This window comes from Oncorhynchus kisutch, linkage group LG6, assembly GCF_002021735.2.
Source record: "Oncorhynchus kisutch isolate 150728-3 linkage group LG6, Okis_V2, whole genome shotgun sequence".
In the NCBI taxonomy this organism is placed as follows: Eukaryota; Metazoa; Chordata; class Actinopteri; order Salmoniformes; family Salmonidae; genus Oncorhynchus; species Oncorhynchus kisutch.
This window is the reverse complement of record NC_034179.2, coordinates 1,707,656-1,727,122: the sequence shown is the minus strand read 5'-3', so window position 1 is coordinate 1,727,122 and position 19,467 is coordinate 1,707,656. Positions and strand designations below refer to the sequence as shown.

The 19,467-nt window shown below is 46.6% G+C and overlaps 2 protein-coding genes across 2 annotated transcripts in view; one reads left to right on the top strand and one right to left on the bottom strand.

Annotated features, from left to right (window-relative positions):
- The window catches only part of cntfr (ciliary neurotrophic factor receptor), a 530,571-nt gene that overhangs the window by 346,170 nt on the left and 164,934 nt on the right, over window positions 1–19,467 (bottom strand). The window lies entirely within an intron of this gene.
- Window positions 3,169–17,268, top strand: LOC109885210 (early nodulin-75-like). Its single transcript, XM_031825891.1, has 3 exons — window positions 3,169–3,210; window positions 14,990–15,880; window positions 16,120–17,268. Exons 1-3 carry the CDS (start codon window positions 3,169–3,171, stop codon window positions 17,266–17,268), a joined length of 2,082 nt encoding a protein of 693 aa, XP_031681751.1.

The following is a 19,467-nucleotide window of genomic DNA, read 5'->3' as shown; positions in this document are numbered from 1 at the left end:
CTGGGACCCCGTGTTAATAGTCAAGTTATTACCTGGTACCCCGTGTTAATAGCCATGTCATTACCTGGTACCCCGTGTTAATAGTCAAGTTATTACCTGGTACCCCGTGTTAATAGCCAAGTTATTACCTGGTACCCCGTGTTAATAGCCAAGTTATTACCTGCTACCCTGTGTTAATAGCCAAGGTATTACCTGGTACACCGTGTTAATAGCCATGTTATTACCTGGTACCCTGTGTTAATAGCCACGCCACATTATTACCTGCTACCCCGTGTTAATAGCCAAGTTATTACCTGGTATCACGTGTTAATAGCCAAGTTATTACCGGCTACCTCCTTGTTAATAGCCAAGTTATTACCTGCTACCCTGTGTTAATAGCCAAGTTATTACCGGCTACCCCGTGTTAATAGCCAAGTTATTACCTGCTACCCCGTGTTAATAGCGGCAGGGTAGCCTAGTGGTTAGAGCGTTGGACTAGTAACCGGAAGGTCGCAAGTTCAAACCCCAGAGCTGACAAGGTACAAATCTGTCGTTCTGCCTCTGAACAGGCAGTTAACCCACTGTTCCTAGGCCGTCATTGAAAATAAGAATTTGTTCTTAGCTGACTTGCCTAGTTAAATAAAGGTAAATAAAATAAATAGCCAAGTTATTACCTGCTACCCTGTGTTAATAGCCATGTTATTACCTGGTACCCCGTGTTAATAGCCATGTTATTACCTGGTACCCCGTGTTAATAGCCAAGTTATTACCTGGTACCCTGTGTTAATAGCCAAGTTATTACCTGGTACCCCGTGTTAATAGCCAAGTTATTACCTGGTACCCCGTGTTAATAGCCAAGTTAGTACCTGGTACCCTGTGTTAATAGCCAAGTTATGACCTGGTACCCCGTGTTAATAGCCATGTTATGACCTGGTACCCCGTGTTAATAGCCAAGTTATTACCTGGTACCCTGTGTTAATAGCCAAGTTATTACCTGCTACCCCGTGTTAATAGCGGCAGGGTAGCCTAGTGGTTAGAGCGTTGGACTAGTAACCGGAAGGTCGCAAGTTCAAACCCCAGAGCTGACAAGGTACAAATCTGTCGTTCTGCCTCTGAACAGGCAGTTAACCCACTGTTCCTAGGCCGTCATTGAAAATAATAATTTGTTCTTAGCTGACTTGCCTAGTTAAATAAAGGTAAATAAAATAAATAGCCAAGTTAGTACCTGCTACCCTGTGTTAATAGCCATGTTATTACCTGGTACCCTGTGTTAATAGCCATGTTATTACCTGGTACCCCGTGTTAATAGCCAAGTTATTACCTGGTACCCTGTGTTAATAGCCAAGTTATTACCTGGTACCCTGTGTTAATAGCCACGTTATTACCTGCTACCCCGTGTTAATAGCCATGTTATTACCTGGTACCCCGTGTTAATAGCCAAGTTATTACCTGGTACCCTGTGTTAATAGCCAAGTTATTACCTGGTATCATGTGTTTTTAGCCAAGCCACGGTATTACCTGCTACCCTGTGTTAATAGCCAAGGTATTACCTGCTACCCCGTGTTAATAGCCATGTCATGACCTGGTACCCCGTGTTAATAGCCAAGTTATTACCTGGCACCCCGTGTTAATAGCCATGTTATGACCTGGTACCCCGTGTTAATAGCCAAGTTATTACCTGGTACGCCGTGTTAATAGCCAAGTTATTACCTGGTACCCTGTGTTAATAGCCAAGTTATTACCTGGTACCCTGTGTTAATAGCCATGTCATTACCTGGTACCCCGTGTTAATAGCCAAGTTATTACCTGGTACCCTGTGTTAATAGCCAAGTTATTACCTGGTACCCTGTGTTAATAGCCATGTCATTACCTGGTACCCTGTGTTAATAGCCATGTTATTACCTGGTACCCCGTGTTAATAGCCAAGTTATTACCTGGTACCCTGTGTTAATAGCCAAGTTATTACCTGGTACCCTGTGTTAATAGCCACGTTATTACCTGGTACCCCGTGTTAATAGCCATGTTATTACCTGGTACCCCGTGTTAATAGCCAAGTTATTACCTGGTACCCTGTGTTAATAGCCAAGTTATTACCTGGTATCATGTGTTTTTAGCCAAGCCACGGTATTACCTGCTACCCTGTGTTAATAGCCAAGGTATTACCTGCTACCCCGTGTTAATAGCCATGTCATGACCTGGTACCCCGTGTTAATAGCCAAGTTATTACCTGGCACCCCGTGTTAATAGCCATGTTATGACCTGGTACCCCGTGTTAATAGCCAAGTTATTACCTGGTACGCCGTGTTAATAGCCAAGTTATTACCTGGTACCCTGTGTTAATAGCCAAGTTATTACCTGGTACCCTGTGTTAATAGCCATGTCATTACCTGGTACCCCGTGTTAATAGCCAAGTTATTACCTGGTACCCTGTGTTAATAGCCAAGTTATTACCTGGTACCCTGTGTTAATAGCCATGTCATTACCTGGTACCCCGTGTTAATAGCCAAGTTATTACCTGGTACCCTGTGTTAATAGCCAAGTTATTACCTGGTACCCCGTGTTAATAGCCAAGGTATTACCTGCTACCCCGTGTTAATAGCCATGTCATTACCTGGTACCCCGTGTTAATAGCCAAGTTATTACCTGGTACCCCGTGTTAATAGCCAAGTTATTACCTGGTACCCTGTGTTAATAGCCACGTTATTACCTGGTACCCCGTGTTAATAGCCAAGTTATTACCTGGTACCCTGTGTTAATAGCCACGTTATTACCTGGTATCATGTGTTTACAATCAAGTTATCAGTACTCATTGTGTTGTAATTTTCTATTCAGTCTCTGTGTTGTTAAGGAACCTTAAGTACACATTTCACTGTTAGTCTACAGCTGTTTTTTAACAAACATGTGACAATTAAAATGTGATTTGATTTATTTGACACACACACACACACACAGCCCCTCTCCTAGCTTGTATGAGGAGTCTATGTGGTGGTATATGTGGTATATTCCGTCTCTCTTCCTGTCACCCAGGAGGAGGAAAGGAGAAGAGTAGACTGGAGGCCCTGGCATCCTCCTCTTCTCTCGGCTACCGACAACACTTCACATCTTCAAAGACCCTGAGCGTGGAGCCATCAGAACCGTGGAAGGATTTATCAGTCGGTTGGTCATCCATTGAAATGAAAACGAACTACAATGGGCTCCACCCCGTCCCGTACAAACACTCCACACCCCAGAGTGGGAATCATACATAGCTGGTATAGGATTCCATTTGGGAGGTAGACGGAACTGCTGTTTAATCCAGACTGTATGTCTGCAACATCACATCACCATCGCCCTGAGGAGCGGAGGGGAGGCTGCTGCTAATTGTCATCTGAAACAACACTTGTAAATATACAGCTGTAGGTGAGAGCATCTGGGTGCCTTGTCGATGTGGCCACACACAGTTATTGATGCGAGCCCTGAGACAACCTTGGTTGTTCAGTGAAACAGCCTCTGGTTCTACTGAAGAGGATCACACACACACACACACACACACAGCTGATCAGCCTCGCTACACCTCAGCAACAACACAACAGCTGCTGTTGAAACAAACTAATGAACAGCAGCTCAGCTAACGGCAGATTAATGGATATTGGGGAGACAGAACAAAAACCACAACCAGAAACAAACGATAACCAACAAAATCATCTCCAACAACTGGTGGTGATGAGGGGATCCTGACTAGAATATTGAGTCCCATGAGGAACACATGATTGATGTCTGGTTCTGTTGGTTTAACCCTTCACTACATCGTCTAGAGGCAGAATGATGTCTGGTCCTGTTGGTTTAACCCTTCACCATGTCGTCTAGAGGCAGAATGATGTCTGGTTCTGTTGGTTTAACCCTTCACTACATCGTCTAGAGGCAGAATGATGTCTGGTCCTGTTGGTTTAACCCTTCACCATGTCGTCTAGAGGCAGAATGATGTCTGGTCCTGTTGGTTTAACCCTTCACCATGTCGTCTAGAGGCAGAATGATGTCTGGTTCTGTTGGTTTAACCCTTCACTACATCGTCTAGAGGCAGAATGATGTCTGGTCCTGTTGGTTTAACCCTTCACTACATCGTCTAGAGGCAGAATGATGTCTGGTCCTGTTGGTTTAACCCTTCACCATGTCGTCTAGAGGCAGAATGATGTCTGGTTCTGTTGGTTTAACCCTTCACTACATCGTCTAGAGGCAGAATGATATCTGGTCCTGTTGGTTTAACCCTTCACCATGTCGTCTAGAGGCAGAATGATGTCTGGTCCTGTTGGTTTAACCCTTCACCATGTCGTCTAGAGGCAGAATGATGTCTGGTTCTGTTGGTTTAACCCTTCACTACATCGTCTAGAGGCAGAATGATGTCTGGTCCTGTTGGTTTAACCCTTCACTACATTGTCTAGAGGCAGAAGGAACTGTGTGTGTGTAGTTGGTTTAACCCTTCATCTGGTGTCACTGTCTGACATGGAACACCGGTAGAATACTGAAATATAAGTAGTTAGGTAGTTTAGATAGAGTTTAGGTAGAGTATAGGTAGTATAGGTAGAGTATAAGTCATTTAGGCAGTGTATAGGTACTTTGGGTAGTTTAGGTAGAGTATAGGTAATACTAAAATACCTAAACAACCTATACTCTACCAAAACTACGTATACTCAACATCATCTACCTACTGTATAATCTACCTGAAACTACCTATACATTAACTACCTACACTAGGTCCCCCCGTGTGGTTCTGGGATTTTTTCTCACTGTTCTTGCGATCATTTTAACCCCACGGGGTGAGATCTTGTGTGGAGCCCCAGATCGAGGGAGATTATCAATGGTCTTGTATGTCTTCCATTTCCTAATAATTGCTCCCAAAGTGGATTTCTCCAAACCAAGCTGCTTACCTATTGCAGATTCAGTCTTCCCAGCCTGGTGCAGGTCTACAATTTTGTTTCTGGTGTCCTTTGACAGCTCTTTGTTCTTGGCCATAGTGGAGTTTGGAGTGTGACTGTTTGAGGTTGTGGACAGGTGTCTTTTATACTGATAACAAGTTCAAACAGGTGCCATTAATACAGGTAACGAGTGGAGGACAGAGGAGCCTCTTAAAGAAGAAGTTACAATCTTGATTGTTTGTAGGTGACCAAATACCTATTTTCCACCATAATTTGCAAATAAATTCATTAAAAACCCTACAATGTGATTTACTGGATTTTTTTTCCTAATTTTGTCTGTCATAGTTGAAGTGTACCTTTGATGAAAATTACAGGCCTCTCATCTGGAGTGGCAGGGTAGCCTAGTGGTTAGAGTGGTGGACTAGCAACCGGAAGGTGGTAAGTTCAAAACTCCCAAGCTGGCAAGTCTGTCGTTCTGCCCCTGAACAGGCAGTTAACCCACCGTTCCTAGGCCGTCATTGAAAATGAGAACTTGCACAATTGGTGGCTGACTAAATATGTTTTTGCCCCACTGTACATAGTTTAGGTAGAGTATAGGACGTTTAGTTAGAGTATAGGTATAGTATAGGTAGATTAGGTAGAGTAGGTAGTTTAAGGAAGTATATATGTTGTTTAGTTAGAGTATAGGTAGTTAGGTAGAGTTTAGGTAGCTCCGGTGCTGTGTAGCGCAGTATAGTCCCACTGGGCACACACATGAATTCAATCAGTGTTTTTTCAACATCAATGCAATTATGTTGAAGCACCTTGGAATAGACGTTGAATTCACATCTGGGCTCGGTGGCATATGAATTTATCAGATCCAGATTTTTGTGGGGCTCCCAGAGGTTACTCTCTCATCAGAGTCCTGACAGAGTCATTAGAATTCTATTCCCAAAATCCCCGACCTCATCATTACTTATTAGCCAAACAATCAATTACTGCCAGCTACCCTGATATGCATTGCTACCATCCTTCCTGTTCCAAGCTGCTACCCTAATACGCCTTGCCATGGCCTCCTCTCCTCTCAGCACTCTGTTCCAAGATGCTACCATCCACTCTGTTCCAATCTGCTACCATCCACTCTGTTAATTAAGAGCTGCTACCATCCCACTCTGTTAAGAGCTGCTACCATCTACTCTGTTCCAATCTGCTACCATCGACTCTGTTCCAAACTGCTACCATCCACTCTGTTAAGAGCTGCTACCATCAACTCTGTTAAGAGCTGCTACCATCCACTCTGTTAAGAGCTGCTACCATCCACTCTGTTCCAATCTGCTACCATCCACTCTGTTCCAATCTGCTACCATCCACTCTGTTCCAAAATGCTACCATCCACTCTGTTCCAATCTGCTACCATCCACTCTGTTAAGAGCTGCTACCATCCACTCTGTTAAGAGCTGCTACAATCCACTCTGTTTAGAGCTGCTACCATCCACTCTGTTAAGAGCTGCTACCATCCACGATGTTCCAAAATGCTACCATCCACTCTGTTCCAATCTGCTACCATCCACTCTGTTAAGAGCTGCTACCATCCACTCTGTTAAGAACTGCTACCATCCACTCTGTTCCATCTGCTACCATCCGATCTGTTCCAATCTGCTACCATCCACTCTGTTCCAATCTGCTACCATCCACTCTGTTTAGAGCTGCAACCATCCACTCTGTTAAGAGCTGCTACCATCCACTCTGTTCCAATCTGCTACCATCCACTCTGTTCCAATCTGCTACCATCCACTCTGTTAAGAGCTGCTACCATCCACTCTGTTAAGAACTGCTACCATCCACTCTGTTCCATCTGCTACCATCCGATCTGTTCCAATCTGCTACCATCCACTCTGTTCTAATCTGCTACCATCCACTCTGTTTAGAGCTGCTACCATCCACTCTGTTTAGAGCTGCAACCATCCACTCTGTTAAGAGCTGCTACCATCCACTCTGTTCCAATCTGCTACCATCCACTCTGTTAAGAGCTGCTACCATCCACTCTGTTCCAATCTGCTACCATCCACTCTGTTCCAATCTGCTACCATCCACTCTTTTAAGAGCTGCTACCATCCACTCTGTTAAGAGCTGCTACCATCCACTATGTTCCAAAATGCTACCATCCACTCTGTTCCAATCTGCTACCATTCACTCTGTTAAGAGCTGCTACCATCCACTCTGTTAAGACCTGCTACCATCCACTCTGTTCCAATCTGCTACCATCCACTCTGTTAAGAGCTGTTACCATCCACTCTGTTCCAATCTGCTACCATCCACTCTGTTAAGAGCTGCTACCATCCATTCTGTTCCAAACTGCTACCATCCACTCTGTTCCAATCTGCTACCATCCACTCTGTTAAGAGCTGCTACCATCCACTCTGTTCCAATCTGCTACCATCCACTCTTTTAAGAGCTGCTACCATCCACTCTGTTAAGAGCTGCTACCATCCACTATGTTCCAAAATGCTACCATCCACTCTGTTCCAATCTGCTACCATTCACTCTGTTAAGAGCTGCTACCATCCACTCTGTTAAGACCTGCTACCATCCACTCTGTTCCAATCTGCTACCATCCACTCTGTTAAGAGCTGTTACCATCCACTCTGTTCCAATCTGCTACCATCCACTCTGTTAAGAGCTGCTACCATCCATTCTGTTCCAAACTGCTACCATCCACTCTGTTCCAATCTGCTACCATCCACTCTGTTAAGAGCTGCTACCATCCACTCTGTTAAGAGCTGCTACCATCCATTCTGTTCCAATCTGCTACCATCCACTCTGTTAAGAGCTGCTACCATCCACGATGTTCCAAAATGCTACCATCCACTCTGTTCCAATCTGCTACCATCCACTCTGTTAAGAGCTGCTACCATCCACTCTGTTAAGAACTGCTACCATCCACTCTGTTCCATCTGCTACCATCCGATCTGTTCCAATCTGCTACCATCCACTCTGTTCCAATCTGCTACCATCCACTCTGTTTAGAGCTGCAACCATCCACTCTGTTAAGAGCTGCTACCATCCACTCTGTTCCAATCTGCTACCATCCACTCTGTTCCAATCTGCTACCATCCACTCTGTTAAGAGCTGCTACCATCCACTCTGTTAAGAACTGCTACCATCCACTCTGTTCCATCTGCTACCATCCGATCTGTTCCAATCTGCTACCATCCACTCTGTTCCAATCTGCTACCATCCACTCTGTTTAGAGCTGCTACCATCCACTCTGTTTAGAGCTGCAACCAACCACTCTGTTAAGAGCTGCTACCATCCACTCTGTTCCAATCTGCTACCATCCACTCTGTTAAGAGCTGCTACCATCCACTCTGTTCCAATCTGCTACCATCCACTCTGTTCCAATCTGATACCATCCACTCTGTTAAGAGCTGCTACCATCCACTCTGTTAAGAGCTGCTACCATCCACTCTGTTCCAAAATGCTACCATCCACTCTGTTCCAATCTGCTACCATCCACTCTGTTAAGAGCTGCTACCATCCACTCTGTTAAGACCTGCTACCATCCACTCTGTTCCAATCTGCTACCATCCACTCTGTTAAGAGCTGTTACCATCCACTCTGTTCCAATCTGCTACCATCCACTCTGTTAAGAGCTGCTACCATCCATTCTGTTCCAAACTGCTACCATCCACTCTGTTCCAATCTGCTACCATCCACTCTGTTAAGAGCTGCTACCATCCACTCTGTTAAGAGCTGCTACCATCCATTCTGTTCCAATCTGCTACCATCCACTCTGTTAAGAGCTGCTACCATCCACTCTGTTAAGAGCTGCTACCATCCACTCTGTTAAGAGCTGCTACCATCCATTCTGTTCCAAACTGCTACCATCCACTCTGTTCCAATCTGCTACCATCCACTCTGTTAAGAGCTGCTACCATCCACTCTGTTCCAATCTGCTACCATCAACTATGTTAAGAGCTGCTACCATCCACTCTGTTCCAAACTGCTACCAATCACTCTGTTCCATGATGCTACCATTCACTCTGTTAATGGCGTAGCAGTCAGACGTCTTGTCGTGTCGTGTCCCTTGTATATATAGTTTTTTTCATAATAATTTCTTCACATATCTTTTAAAACATTTTGCTAAACCTCAACATCTAAATACTCTCCTGCAACCCGCCTCACCCAATGTAGCGTGGGTCTGCTTTTTTTCTAAAGTATTTATATTTACTTCGGATCCGGAACCCCTCAACTGAAGCTAGCCAGCTAACTACCAGCGATCAGTCAGCAAACCATCTAACCTATTGGTCCTGGTCAACAGTAGTTCACTACCCTATGGGTCCTATCTATGGGTCCTGCTCAACAGTAGAACACTACCCTATGGGTCCTGGTCAACAGTAGTACACAACCCTATGTGTCCTGGTCAACAGTAGGTCACTACACTATGGGTCCTAGCTATGGGTCCTGGTCAACAGTAGTACACTAACCTATGGGTCCTGGTCAACAGTAGTACACTACCCTATGGGTCCTGGTCAACAGTAGTACACTACCCTATGGGTCCGGGTCAACAGTAGTACACTACCCTATGGGTCCTGGTCAACATGAGTACACTACCCTATGGGTCCTGGTAGTACTACTGTACTACTGGTAACCAGTGCATAACGGACCTATTATTTTTATCCCCGGATTCCCACCGCAAAAAGAACATTTTCATCTGGATCTTCACAACTAGCTAACCGCAACCCCGGATAATTACTCCTGGCTAGCGTTTCCATCCACTTAGCTTGAAGCTAGCCCGGCCAGAGCTCCTGTGCTACCACCGAAGCATACTCCTGGGCTACAATATCCGGACCCACGACCGGTCTATCGATGTCACCGCATGAAGAGGCATAAACAGACCTAACCCCATCACGACGTCCCCCAAAGGCTAACTTTCTAGCCCTTGCTAACTGCTTGCTTGCTAATTCGGCCTGCTAACTGCTAGCTTGTTAGCACAGGCCTGCTAACTGTCTGAATCGCCGCGTCCCCAGCCAGCCCAACCACTCACTGGACCCATATTTACTTTCAATCCTTTTTCGATTTTTAATTCGATTATACCTTCCGGTAACCTGCCTCACCCAGTGTGATACGGAATCGCTATTATTATTCATTTTTAGAATACATTCAAGAACCTCCATTAGCTAACCAGCTAACTAGCTACAAGCTATTTAGTCATTGTTAGCCACTGCTAGCGGCTTTTACCTTCTGCACAGCCAGCCAGTTTTTTTAACCTGGATAATACTCGCCAGTCTAGCTTCCCTGTCCCATCCACCGCTGCCCCCTGGACACTGATCACTTGGCTACATAGCTGATGCATGCTGGACTGTCCATTAATCACGCTACTCCATTCTGCTTGTTTATGTTTTATCTGTCGGCCCCAGCCGCACTCAGGATCTGTGTGTAGTTAATCCGACCCTCTCTGCCTAGTCAATGCCATTTTACCTGCTGTTGTTGTGCTAGCTGATTAGCTGTTGTTGTCTCATGTACTGTTTTAGCTAGCTCTCCCAATTCAACACCTGTGATTACTGTATGCCTCGCTGTATGTCTCTCTCAAATGTCAATATGCCTTGTATACTGTTGTTCGGGTTAGCTATCATTGTTTTAGTTTCCAATGGAGCCTCTAGTTCCACTCTTCATACCCCTGATACCTCCTTTGTCCCAGCTGGCACACACGCGGTGACCTCACCCATTACAACCAGCATGTCCAGAGATACAACCTCTCTTATCATCACCCAGTGCCTGGGCTTACCTCCGCTGTACCCGCACCCCACCATACCCCTGTCTGCGCATTATGCCCTGAATATATTCTACCATGCCCAGAAATCTGCTCCTTTTATTCTCTGTCCCCAATGCTCTAGGCGACCAGTTTTGATAGCCTTTAGCCGCACCCTCATACTACTCCTCCTCTGTTCCGCGGGTGATGTGGAGGTAAACCCAGGCCCTGCATGTCCCCAGGCACCCTCATTTGTTGACTTCTGTGATCAAAAAAGCCTTGGTTTCATGCATGTCAACATCAGAAGCCTCCTCCCTAAGTTTGTTTTACTTTACATTCTGCTAACCCTGATGTCCTTGCCGTGTCTGAATCCTGGCTCAGGAAGGCCACCAATAATTCGGAGATTTCCATACCCAACTATAACATTTTCCGTCAAGATAGAACTGCCAAAGGGGGAGGAGTTGCAGTCAACTGCAGAGATAGCCTGCAAAGTAATGTCATACTTTCTAGGTCCATACCCAAACAGTTCGAACTACTAATTTAAAAAATGACTCTCTCCAGAAATAAGTCTCTCACTGTTGCCACCTGCTACGGACCCCCCTCAGCTCCCAGCTGTGCCCTGGACACCATTTGTGAATTGATCGCCCCCCATTTAGCTTCAGAGTTTGTTCTGTTAGGTGACCTAAACTGGGATATGCTTAACACCCCGGCAGTCCTACAATCTAAACTAGATGCCCTCAATCTCACACAAATCATCAAGTAACCCACCAGGTACAACCCTAAATCTGTAAACAAGGGCACCCTCATAGACGTCATCCTGACCAACTGGCCCTCCAAATACACCTCCGCTGTCTTCAACCAGGATCTCAGCGATCACTGCCTCATTGCCTGTATCCGCTACGGAGCCGCAGTCAAACGACCACCCCTCATCACTGTCAAACGCTCCCTAAAACACTTCTGTGAGCAGGCCTTTCTAATCGACCTGCCCGGGTATCCTGGAAGGACATTGACCTCATCCCGTCAGTTCAGGATGCCTGGTCATTCTTTAAAAGTAACTTCCTCACCATTTTAGATAAGCATGCTCCGTTCAAAAAATGCAGAACTAAGAACAGATATAGCCCTTGGTTCACTCCAGACCTGACTGCCCTCGACCAGCACAAAAACATCCTGTGGCGGACTGCAATAGCATCGAATAGTCCCCGCGATATGCAACTGTTCAGGGAAATCAGGAACCAATACACGCAGTCAGTCAGGAAAGCCAAGGCCAGCTTCTTCAGGCAGAAATTTGCATCCTGTAGCTCCAACTCCAACAAGTTCTGGGACACTGTGAACTCCACGGAGAACAAGAGCACCTCCTCCCAGCTGCCCACTGCACTGAGGCTAGGTAACATGGTCACCACTGATAAATCCATGATTATTGAAAACTTCAACAAGCATTTCTCAACGGCTTGCCATGCCTTCCGCCTGGCTACTCCAACCTCTGCCAACATCTCCGCCCCCCCCCCGCAGCTACTCGCCCAAGCCTCTCCAGGTTCTCCTTTACCCAAATCCAGATAGCAGATGTTCTGAAAGAGCTGGAAAACCTGGACCCGTACAAATCAGCTGAGCTTGACAATCTGGACCCTCTATTTCTGAAACTATCCGCCGCCATTGTCGCAACCCCTATTTCCAGCCTGTTCAACCTCTCTTTCATATCGTCTGAGATCCCCAAGGATTGGAAAGCTGCTGCAGTCGTTACAGAGCTATATCCATCCTGCCCTGCCTATCTAAGGTCTTCGAAAGCCAAGTCAACAAACAGGTCACTGACCATCTCGAATCCCACCTTACCTTCTCCGCTGTGCAATCTGGTTTCCGAGCCGGTGACGGGTGCACCTCAGCCACGCTCAAGGTACTAAACGATATCATAACCGCCATCGATAAAAGAAAGTACTGTGCAGCCGTCTTCATCGACCTTGCCAAGGCTTTCGACTCTGTCAATCACCATATTCTTATCGGCAGACTCAGTAGCCTCGGTTTTTCTGATGACTGCCTTGCCTGGTTCACCAACTACTTTGCAGACAGAGTTCAGTGTGTCAAATCGGAGGGCATGCTGTCCGGTCCTCTGGCAGTCTCTATGGGGGTGCCACAGGGTTCAATTCTCGGGCCGACTCTTTTCTCTGTATATATCAATGATGTTGCTCTTGCTGCGGGCGATTCCCTGATCCACCTCTACGCAGACGACACCATTCTGTATACTTCCGGCCCGTCCTTGGGCACTGTGCTATCTAACCTCCAAACGAGCTTCAATGCCATACAACACTCCTTCCGTGGCCTCCAACTGCTCTTAAACGCTAGTAAAACCAAATGCATGCTTTTCAACCGTTCACTGCCTGCACCCGCATGCCCGACTAGCATCACCACCCTGGATGGTTCCGACCTTGAATATGTGGACATCTATAAGTATTTAGGTGTCTGGCTAGACTGTAAACTCTCCTTCCAGACTGATATCAAACATCTCCAATCCAAAATCAAATCTATAGTCGGCTTTCTATTCCGCAACAAAGCCTCCTTCACTCACGCTGCCAAACTTACCCTAGTAAAACTGACTGTCCTACCGATCCTCGACTTCGGCGATGTCATCTACAAAATAGCTTCCAACACTCTACTCAGCAAACTGGATGCAGTTTATCACAGTGCCATCCGTTTTGTCACTAAAGCACCTTATACCACCCACCACTGCGACCTGCATGCTCTAGTCGGCTGGCCCTTGCTACATATTCGTCACCAGACCCACTGGCTCCAGGTCATCTACAAGTCCATGCTAGGTAAAGCTCCGCCTTATCTCAGTTCACTGGTCACGATGGCAACACGCACCCGTAGCACGCGCTCCAGCAGGTGTATCTCACTGATCATCCCTAAAGCCAACACCTCATTTGGCCGCCTTTCGTTCCAGTTCTCTGCTGCCTGTGACTGGAACGAATTGCAAAAATCGCTGAAGTTGGAGACTTTTATCTCCCTCACCAACTTCAAACATCTGCTGCCTGAGCAGCTAAACGATCGCTGCAGCTGTACATAGTCTATCGGTAAATAGCCCACCCAATTTGACCTACCTCATCCCCATACTGTTTTTATTTATTTACTTTTCTGCTCTTTTGCACACCAATATCTCTACCTGTACATGACCATCTGATCATTTATCACTCCAGTGTTAATCTGCAAAATTGTAATTATTCGCCTACCTCCTCATGCCTTTTGCACACAATGTATATAGACTCTCTTTTTTTCTACTGTGTTATTGACTTGTTAATTGTTTACTCCATGTGTAACTCTTTGTTGTCTGTTCACACTACTATGCTTTATCTTGGCCAGGTCGCAGTTACAAATGAGAACTTGTTCTCAACTAGCCTACCTGGTTAAATAAAGGTGAAAAAAAAGGAGCTGCTACCATCCACTCTGTTCCAATCTGCTACCATCCACTCTGTTAAGAGCTGCTACCATCCACTCTGTTAAGAGCTGCTACCATCCACTCTGTTAAGAGCTGCTACCATCCACTCTGTTCCAAAATGCTACCATCCACTCTGTTAAGAGCTGCTACCATCTACTCTGTTCCAATCTGCTACCATCCACTCTGTTCCAAACTGCTACCATCCACTCTGTTAAGAGCTGCTACCATCCACTCTGTTAACCTCTCTTTCCCCTTGGAGAGGAGGGACACTCTTCACCCCAGCCCCTGCACCCCTGACTGACTGACATCGATGTCCCCAGCCTCTGCCTGAAGCAGATTATAACAGGTTTAGGGAAAGGGAATACTCTCTGCACCTCTCACTTCATACATCGATTTCCCCAATAAGCAGCTAGTGTACTGGTCTAAGGGAAGTGGTGTGTCGAACAGAGATTATGAGCACCTGCCTACACTCCCCTCCAGCAGGCTAAGCCCAGCAAATAGCCCAGCCCAGCCTACCAAAGCACATCAAATAGCCCAGCCCAGCCTACCAAAGCCCATCAAATAGCCCAGCCCAGCCTACGAAAGCCACCCAAATAGCCAAGCCCAGTCTAATGCAGTCCATCAAATAGCCCAGCCTAATAAAGCCCATCAAATAGCCCAGCCTAATGCAGCCCAGAGAGCCCAGTATAGCCCAGCTTATCTTAACACCACATTCTGACCTGTCTGGTTGATTCCACTGACCTGTCTGGTTTCTCCCACTGACCTGTCTGGTTGATCCCACTAACCTGTCTGGTTGCTCCCATTGACCTGTCTGGTTTCTCCCATTTACCTGTCTGGTTGCTCCCATTGACCTGTCTGGTTGCTCCAACTGACCTGTCTGGTTGATCCCACTGACCTGTCTGGTTGCTCCCACTGACCTGTCTGGTTGATCCCACTGACCCCACTGACCCTCCCCTGGACAAGCCCTCCCAGCATCACTACCCTCCCCTGGACAAGCCCTCCCAGCATCACTACCCTCCCCTGGACAAGCCCCCCAAGCATCACTACCCTCCCCTGGACAAGCCCCCCAAGCATCACTACCCTCCCCTGGACAAGCCCTCCCAGCATCACTACCCTCCCCTGGACAAGCCCTCCCAGCATCACTACCCTCCCCTGGACAAGCCCTCCCAGCATCACTACCCTCCCCTGGACAAGCCCCCCAAGAATCACTACCCTCCCCTGGACAAGCCCTCCCAGCATCACTACCCTCCCCTGGACAAGCCCTCCCAGCATCACAACCCTCCCCTGGACAAGCCCCCCCAGCATCACTACCCTCCCCTGGACAAGCCCTCCCAGCATCACAACCCTCCCCTGGACAAGCCCTCCCAGCATCACTACCCTCCCCTGGACAAGCCCCCCAAGCATCACTACCCTCCCCTGGACAAGCCCCCCAAGCATCACAACCCTCCCCTGGACAAGCCCCCCAAGCATCACAACCCTCCCCTGGACAAGCCCCCCAAGCATCACAACCCTCCCCTGGACAAGGTCCCCAAGCATCACAACCCTCCCCTGGACAAGGTCCCCAAGCATCACAACCCTCCCCTGGACAAGGTCCCCAAGCATCACAACCCTCCCCTGGACAAGGTCTCCAAGCATCACAACCCTCCCCTGGACAAGGTCTCCAAGCATCACTACCCTCCCCTGGACAAGGTCCCCAAGCATCACTACCCTCCCCTGGACAAGGTCCCCAAGCATCACAACCCTCCCCTGGACAAGCCCTCCCAGCATCACTACCCTCCCCTGGACAAGCCCCCCAAGCATCACAACCCTCCCCTGGACAAGCCCCCCAAGCAGCACAACCCTCCCCTGGACAAGGTCCCCAAGCATCACTACCCTCCCCTGGACAAGCCCCCCAAGCATCACTACCCTCCCCTGGACAAGCCCTCCCAGCATCACAACCCTCCCCTGGACAAGCCTCCCAAGCATCACAACCCTCCCCTGGACAAGCCCCCCCAGCATCACTACCCTCCCCTGGACAAGCCCTCCCAGCATCACTACCCTCCCCTGGACAAGCCCCCCAAGCATCACTACCCTCCCCTGGACAAGCCCCCCAGCATCACTACCCTCCCCTGGACAAGCCCTCCCAGCATCACAACCCTCCCCTGGACAAGCCCCCCCAGCATCACTACCCTCCCCTGGACAAGCCCCCCAAGCATCACAACCCTCCCCTGGACAAGGTCCCCAAGCATCACAACCCTCCCCTGGACAAGCCCTCCCAGCATCACTACCCTCCCCTGGACAAGCCCCCCAAGCATCACTACCCTCCCCTGGACAAGCCCTCCCAGCATCACTACCCTCCCCTGGACAAGCCCTCCCAGCATCACTACCCTCCCCTGGACAAGGTCCCCAAGCATCACTACCCTCCCCTGGACAAGCCCCCCAAGCATCACTACCCTCCCCTGGACAAGCCCTCCAAGCATCACTACCCTCCCCTGGACAAGCCCCCCAAGCATCACTACCCTCCCCTGGACAAGCCCCCCAAGCATCACTACCCTCCCCTGGACAAGCCCTCCCAGCATCACTACCCTCCCCTGGACATGCCCCCCAAGCATCACAACCCTCCCCTGGACAAGGTCCCCAAGCATCACTACCCTCCCCTGGACAAGCCCCCCAAGCATCACTACCCTCCCCTGGACAAGCCCTCCCAGCATCACTACCCTCCCCTGGACAAGCCCTCCCAGCTTCACTACCCTCCCCTGGACAAGCCCCCCAAGCATCACTACCCTCCCCTGGACAAGCCCTCCCAGCATCACTACCCTCCCCTGGACAAGCCCTCCCAGCATCACTACCCTCCCCTGGACAAGCCCCCCAAGCATCACTACCCTCCCCTGGACAAGCCCCCCAAGCATCACTACCCTCCCCTGGACAAGCCCTCCCAGCATCACTACCCTCCCCTGGACATGCCCCCCAAGCATCACAACCCTCCCCTGGACAAGCCCCCCAAGCATCACTACCCTCCCCTGGACAAGCCCTCCAAGCATCACTACCCTCCCCTGGACAAGCCCTCCCAGCATCACTACCCTCCCCTGGACAAGCCCCCCAAGCATCACTACCCTCCCCTGGACAAGCCCTCCCAGCATCACTACCCTCCCCTGGACAAGCCCCCCAAGCATCACTACCCTCCCCTGGACAAGCCCTCCCAGCATCACTACCCTCCCCTGGACAAGCCCCCCACCACAGAGCTTTATGTTCCAAGGGTTTAAAAAGAGAGTATCGATCTGTCTCTGCCCTCATGTCATTATCTTAAAGTCATCTTTAAGTGTCTCTGTTTTCCAAAAATCTTATGGGCCCTAGGAGAAAATGATGAAAGACGTCCCAAATAACAACCTATCCCTTATATAGTGCACTTGTTTAGACCAGGGCCTACATATAGACCATATAGGCAACCTTCAGAGACATCTAGTCACATCAGCCAGTTCAAGATCTTAGAATTAGGATGTTCTATTATAGATGCTAAGTAGGATGTTCAATTATAGATGCTAATTAGGATGTTCTGTTATAGATGCTAATTACGATGTTCTGTTATAGATGCTAATTAGGATGTTCTATTATAGATGCTAATTAGGATGTTCTATTATAGATGCTAATTAGGATGTTCTATTATAGATGCTAATTAGGATGTTCTATTATAGATGCTAATTAGGATGTTCTATTATAGATGCCAATTAGGATGTTCTATTATAGATGCTAATTAGGATGTTCTATTATAGATGCTAATTAGGATGTTCTATTATAGAGGCTAAAGCGATTTTTATTCATTCCAGGTGAAGGGGAAGAGACAAAGCCTCCCCATTGGTGTAATGATTTAAAAAAAACTGACATCTGGTTTTTCTAAATGTCAAACATTTTAGTTTCAGTCTTCTGTGATGTATATGAAGTGTAATATTGGGATGCAAACTCTAAATGTAATACATTTCCACTCTATATCTGACATGGTACAGATGTCTTCTTCATTTTAAACCCATAACCCTGTGTGTGAGGTGGATACCCTTGTTTCCAAGTAGATTTGTTTAAGACTACCAGGAACCGCTCTGTGCTCCTGATTTAGTCTACTGCAGTAAAGGGTTAAAGAAGGATAGTTACGCCTTGAGACTATTGAGACATCGATTGTGTACGTGAGCCATTAAGGGTGAATGGAAAAGCTTTAAGTGCCTTTGAACAGGGTTTGGTTGTAGGTATCAGGCGCACCGGTTTGAGTCAAGAACAGCAAACCTGCTGGGTTTTTCACACAACAGACTTCAAAAGCACTGCAGTAAATACTACAATAAAGTCAGCAAAAAAGCTTCAGTGGATAGTACAGTATTTATAGCATTAGTATCCTATAGTATTATTGAATGTGGGTTCAGTGAATAGTACAGTATTTATAGCATTAGTATCCTATAGTATTATTGAATGTGGGTTCAGTGAATAGTACAGTATTTATAGCATTAGTATCCTATAGTATTATTGAATGTGGGTTCAGTGAATAGTACAGTATTTATAGCATTAGTATCCTATAGTATTATTGAATGTGGGTTCAGTGAATAGTACAGTATTTATAGCATTAGTATCCTATAGTATTATTGAATGTGGGTTCAGTGAATAGTACAGTATTTATAGCATTAGTATCCTATAGTATTATTGAATGTGGGTTCAGTGAATAGTACAGTATTTATAGCATTAGTATCCTATAGTATTATTGAATGTGGGTTCAGTGAATAGTACAGTATTTATAGCATTAGTATCCTATAGTATTATTGAATGTGGGTTCAGTGAATAGTACAGTATTTATAGCATTAGTATCCTATAGTATTATTGAATGTGGGTTCAGTGGATAGTACAGTATTTATAGCATTAGTATCCTATAGTATTATTGAATGTGGGTTCAGTGAATAGTACAGTATTTATAGCATTAGTATCCTATAGTATTATTGAATGTGGGTTCAGTGAATAGTACAGTATTTATAGCATTAGTATCCTATAGTATTATTGAATGTGGGTTCAGTGAATAGTACAGTATTTATAGCATTAGTATCCTATAGTATTATTGAATGTGGGTTCAGTGGATAGTACAGTATTTATAGCATTAGTATCCTATAGTATTATTGAATGTGGGTTCAGTGAATAGTACAGTATTTATAGCATTAGTATCCTATAGTATTATTGAATGTGGGTTCAGTGAATAGTACAGTATTTATAGCATTAGTATCCTATAGTATTATTGAATGTGGGTTCAGTGAATAGTACAGTATTTATAGCATTAGTATCCTATAGTATTATTGAATGTGGGTTCAGTGAATAGTACAGTATTTATAGCATTAGTATCCTATAGTATTATTGAATGTGGGTTCAGTGGATAGTACAGTATTTATAGCATTAGTATCCTATAGTATTATTGAATGTGGGTTCAGTGAATAGTACAG

What these genes read in the sequence shown, in the direction of transcription:
- LOC109885210 (XM_031825891.1), top strand. Translation starts at nt 3,169, where the DNA reads ATGGGCTCCACCCCGTCCCGTACAAACACTCCACACCCCAGA. An exon ending in CAAACACTCCACACCCCAGA is followed by an intron (nt 3,211 to 14,989) that starts GTGGGAATCATA and finishes CCCCTGGACAAG; the next exon opens with CCCTCCCAGCATCACTACCC. An exon ending in ACAACCCTCCCCTGGACAAG is followed by an intron (nt 15,881 to 16,119) that starts GTCCCCAAGCAT and finishes CAAGCCCCCCAG; the next exon opens with CATCACTACCCTCCCCTGGA.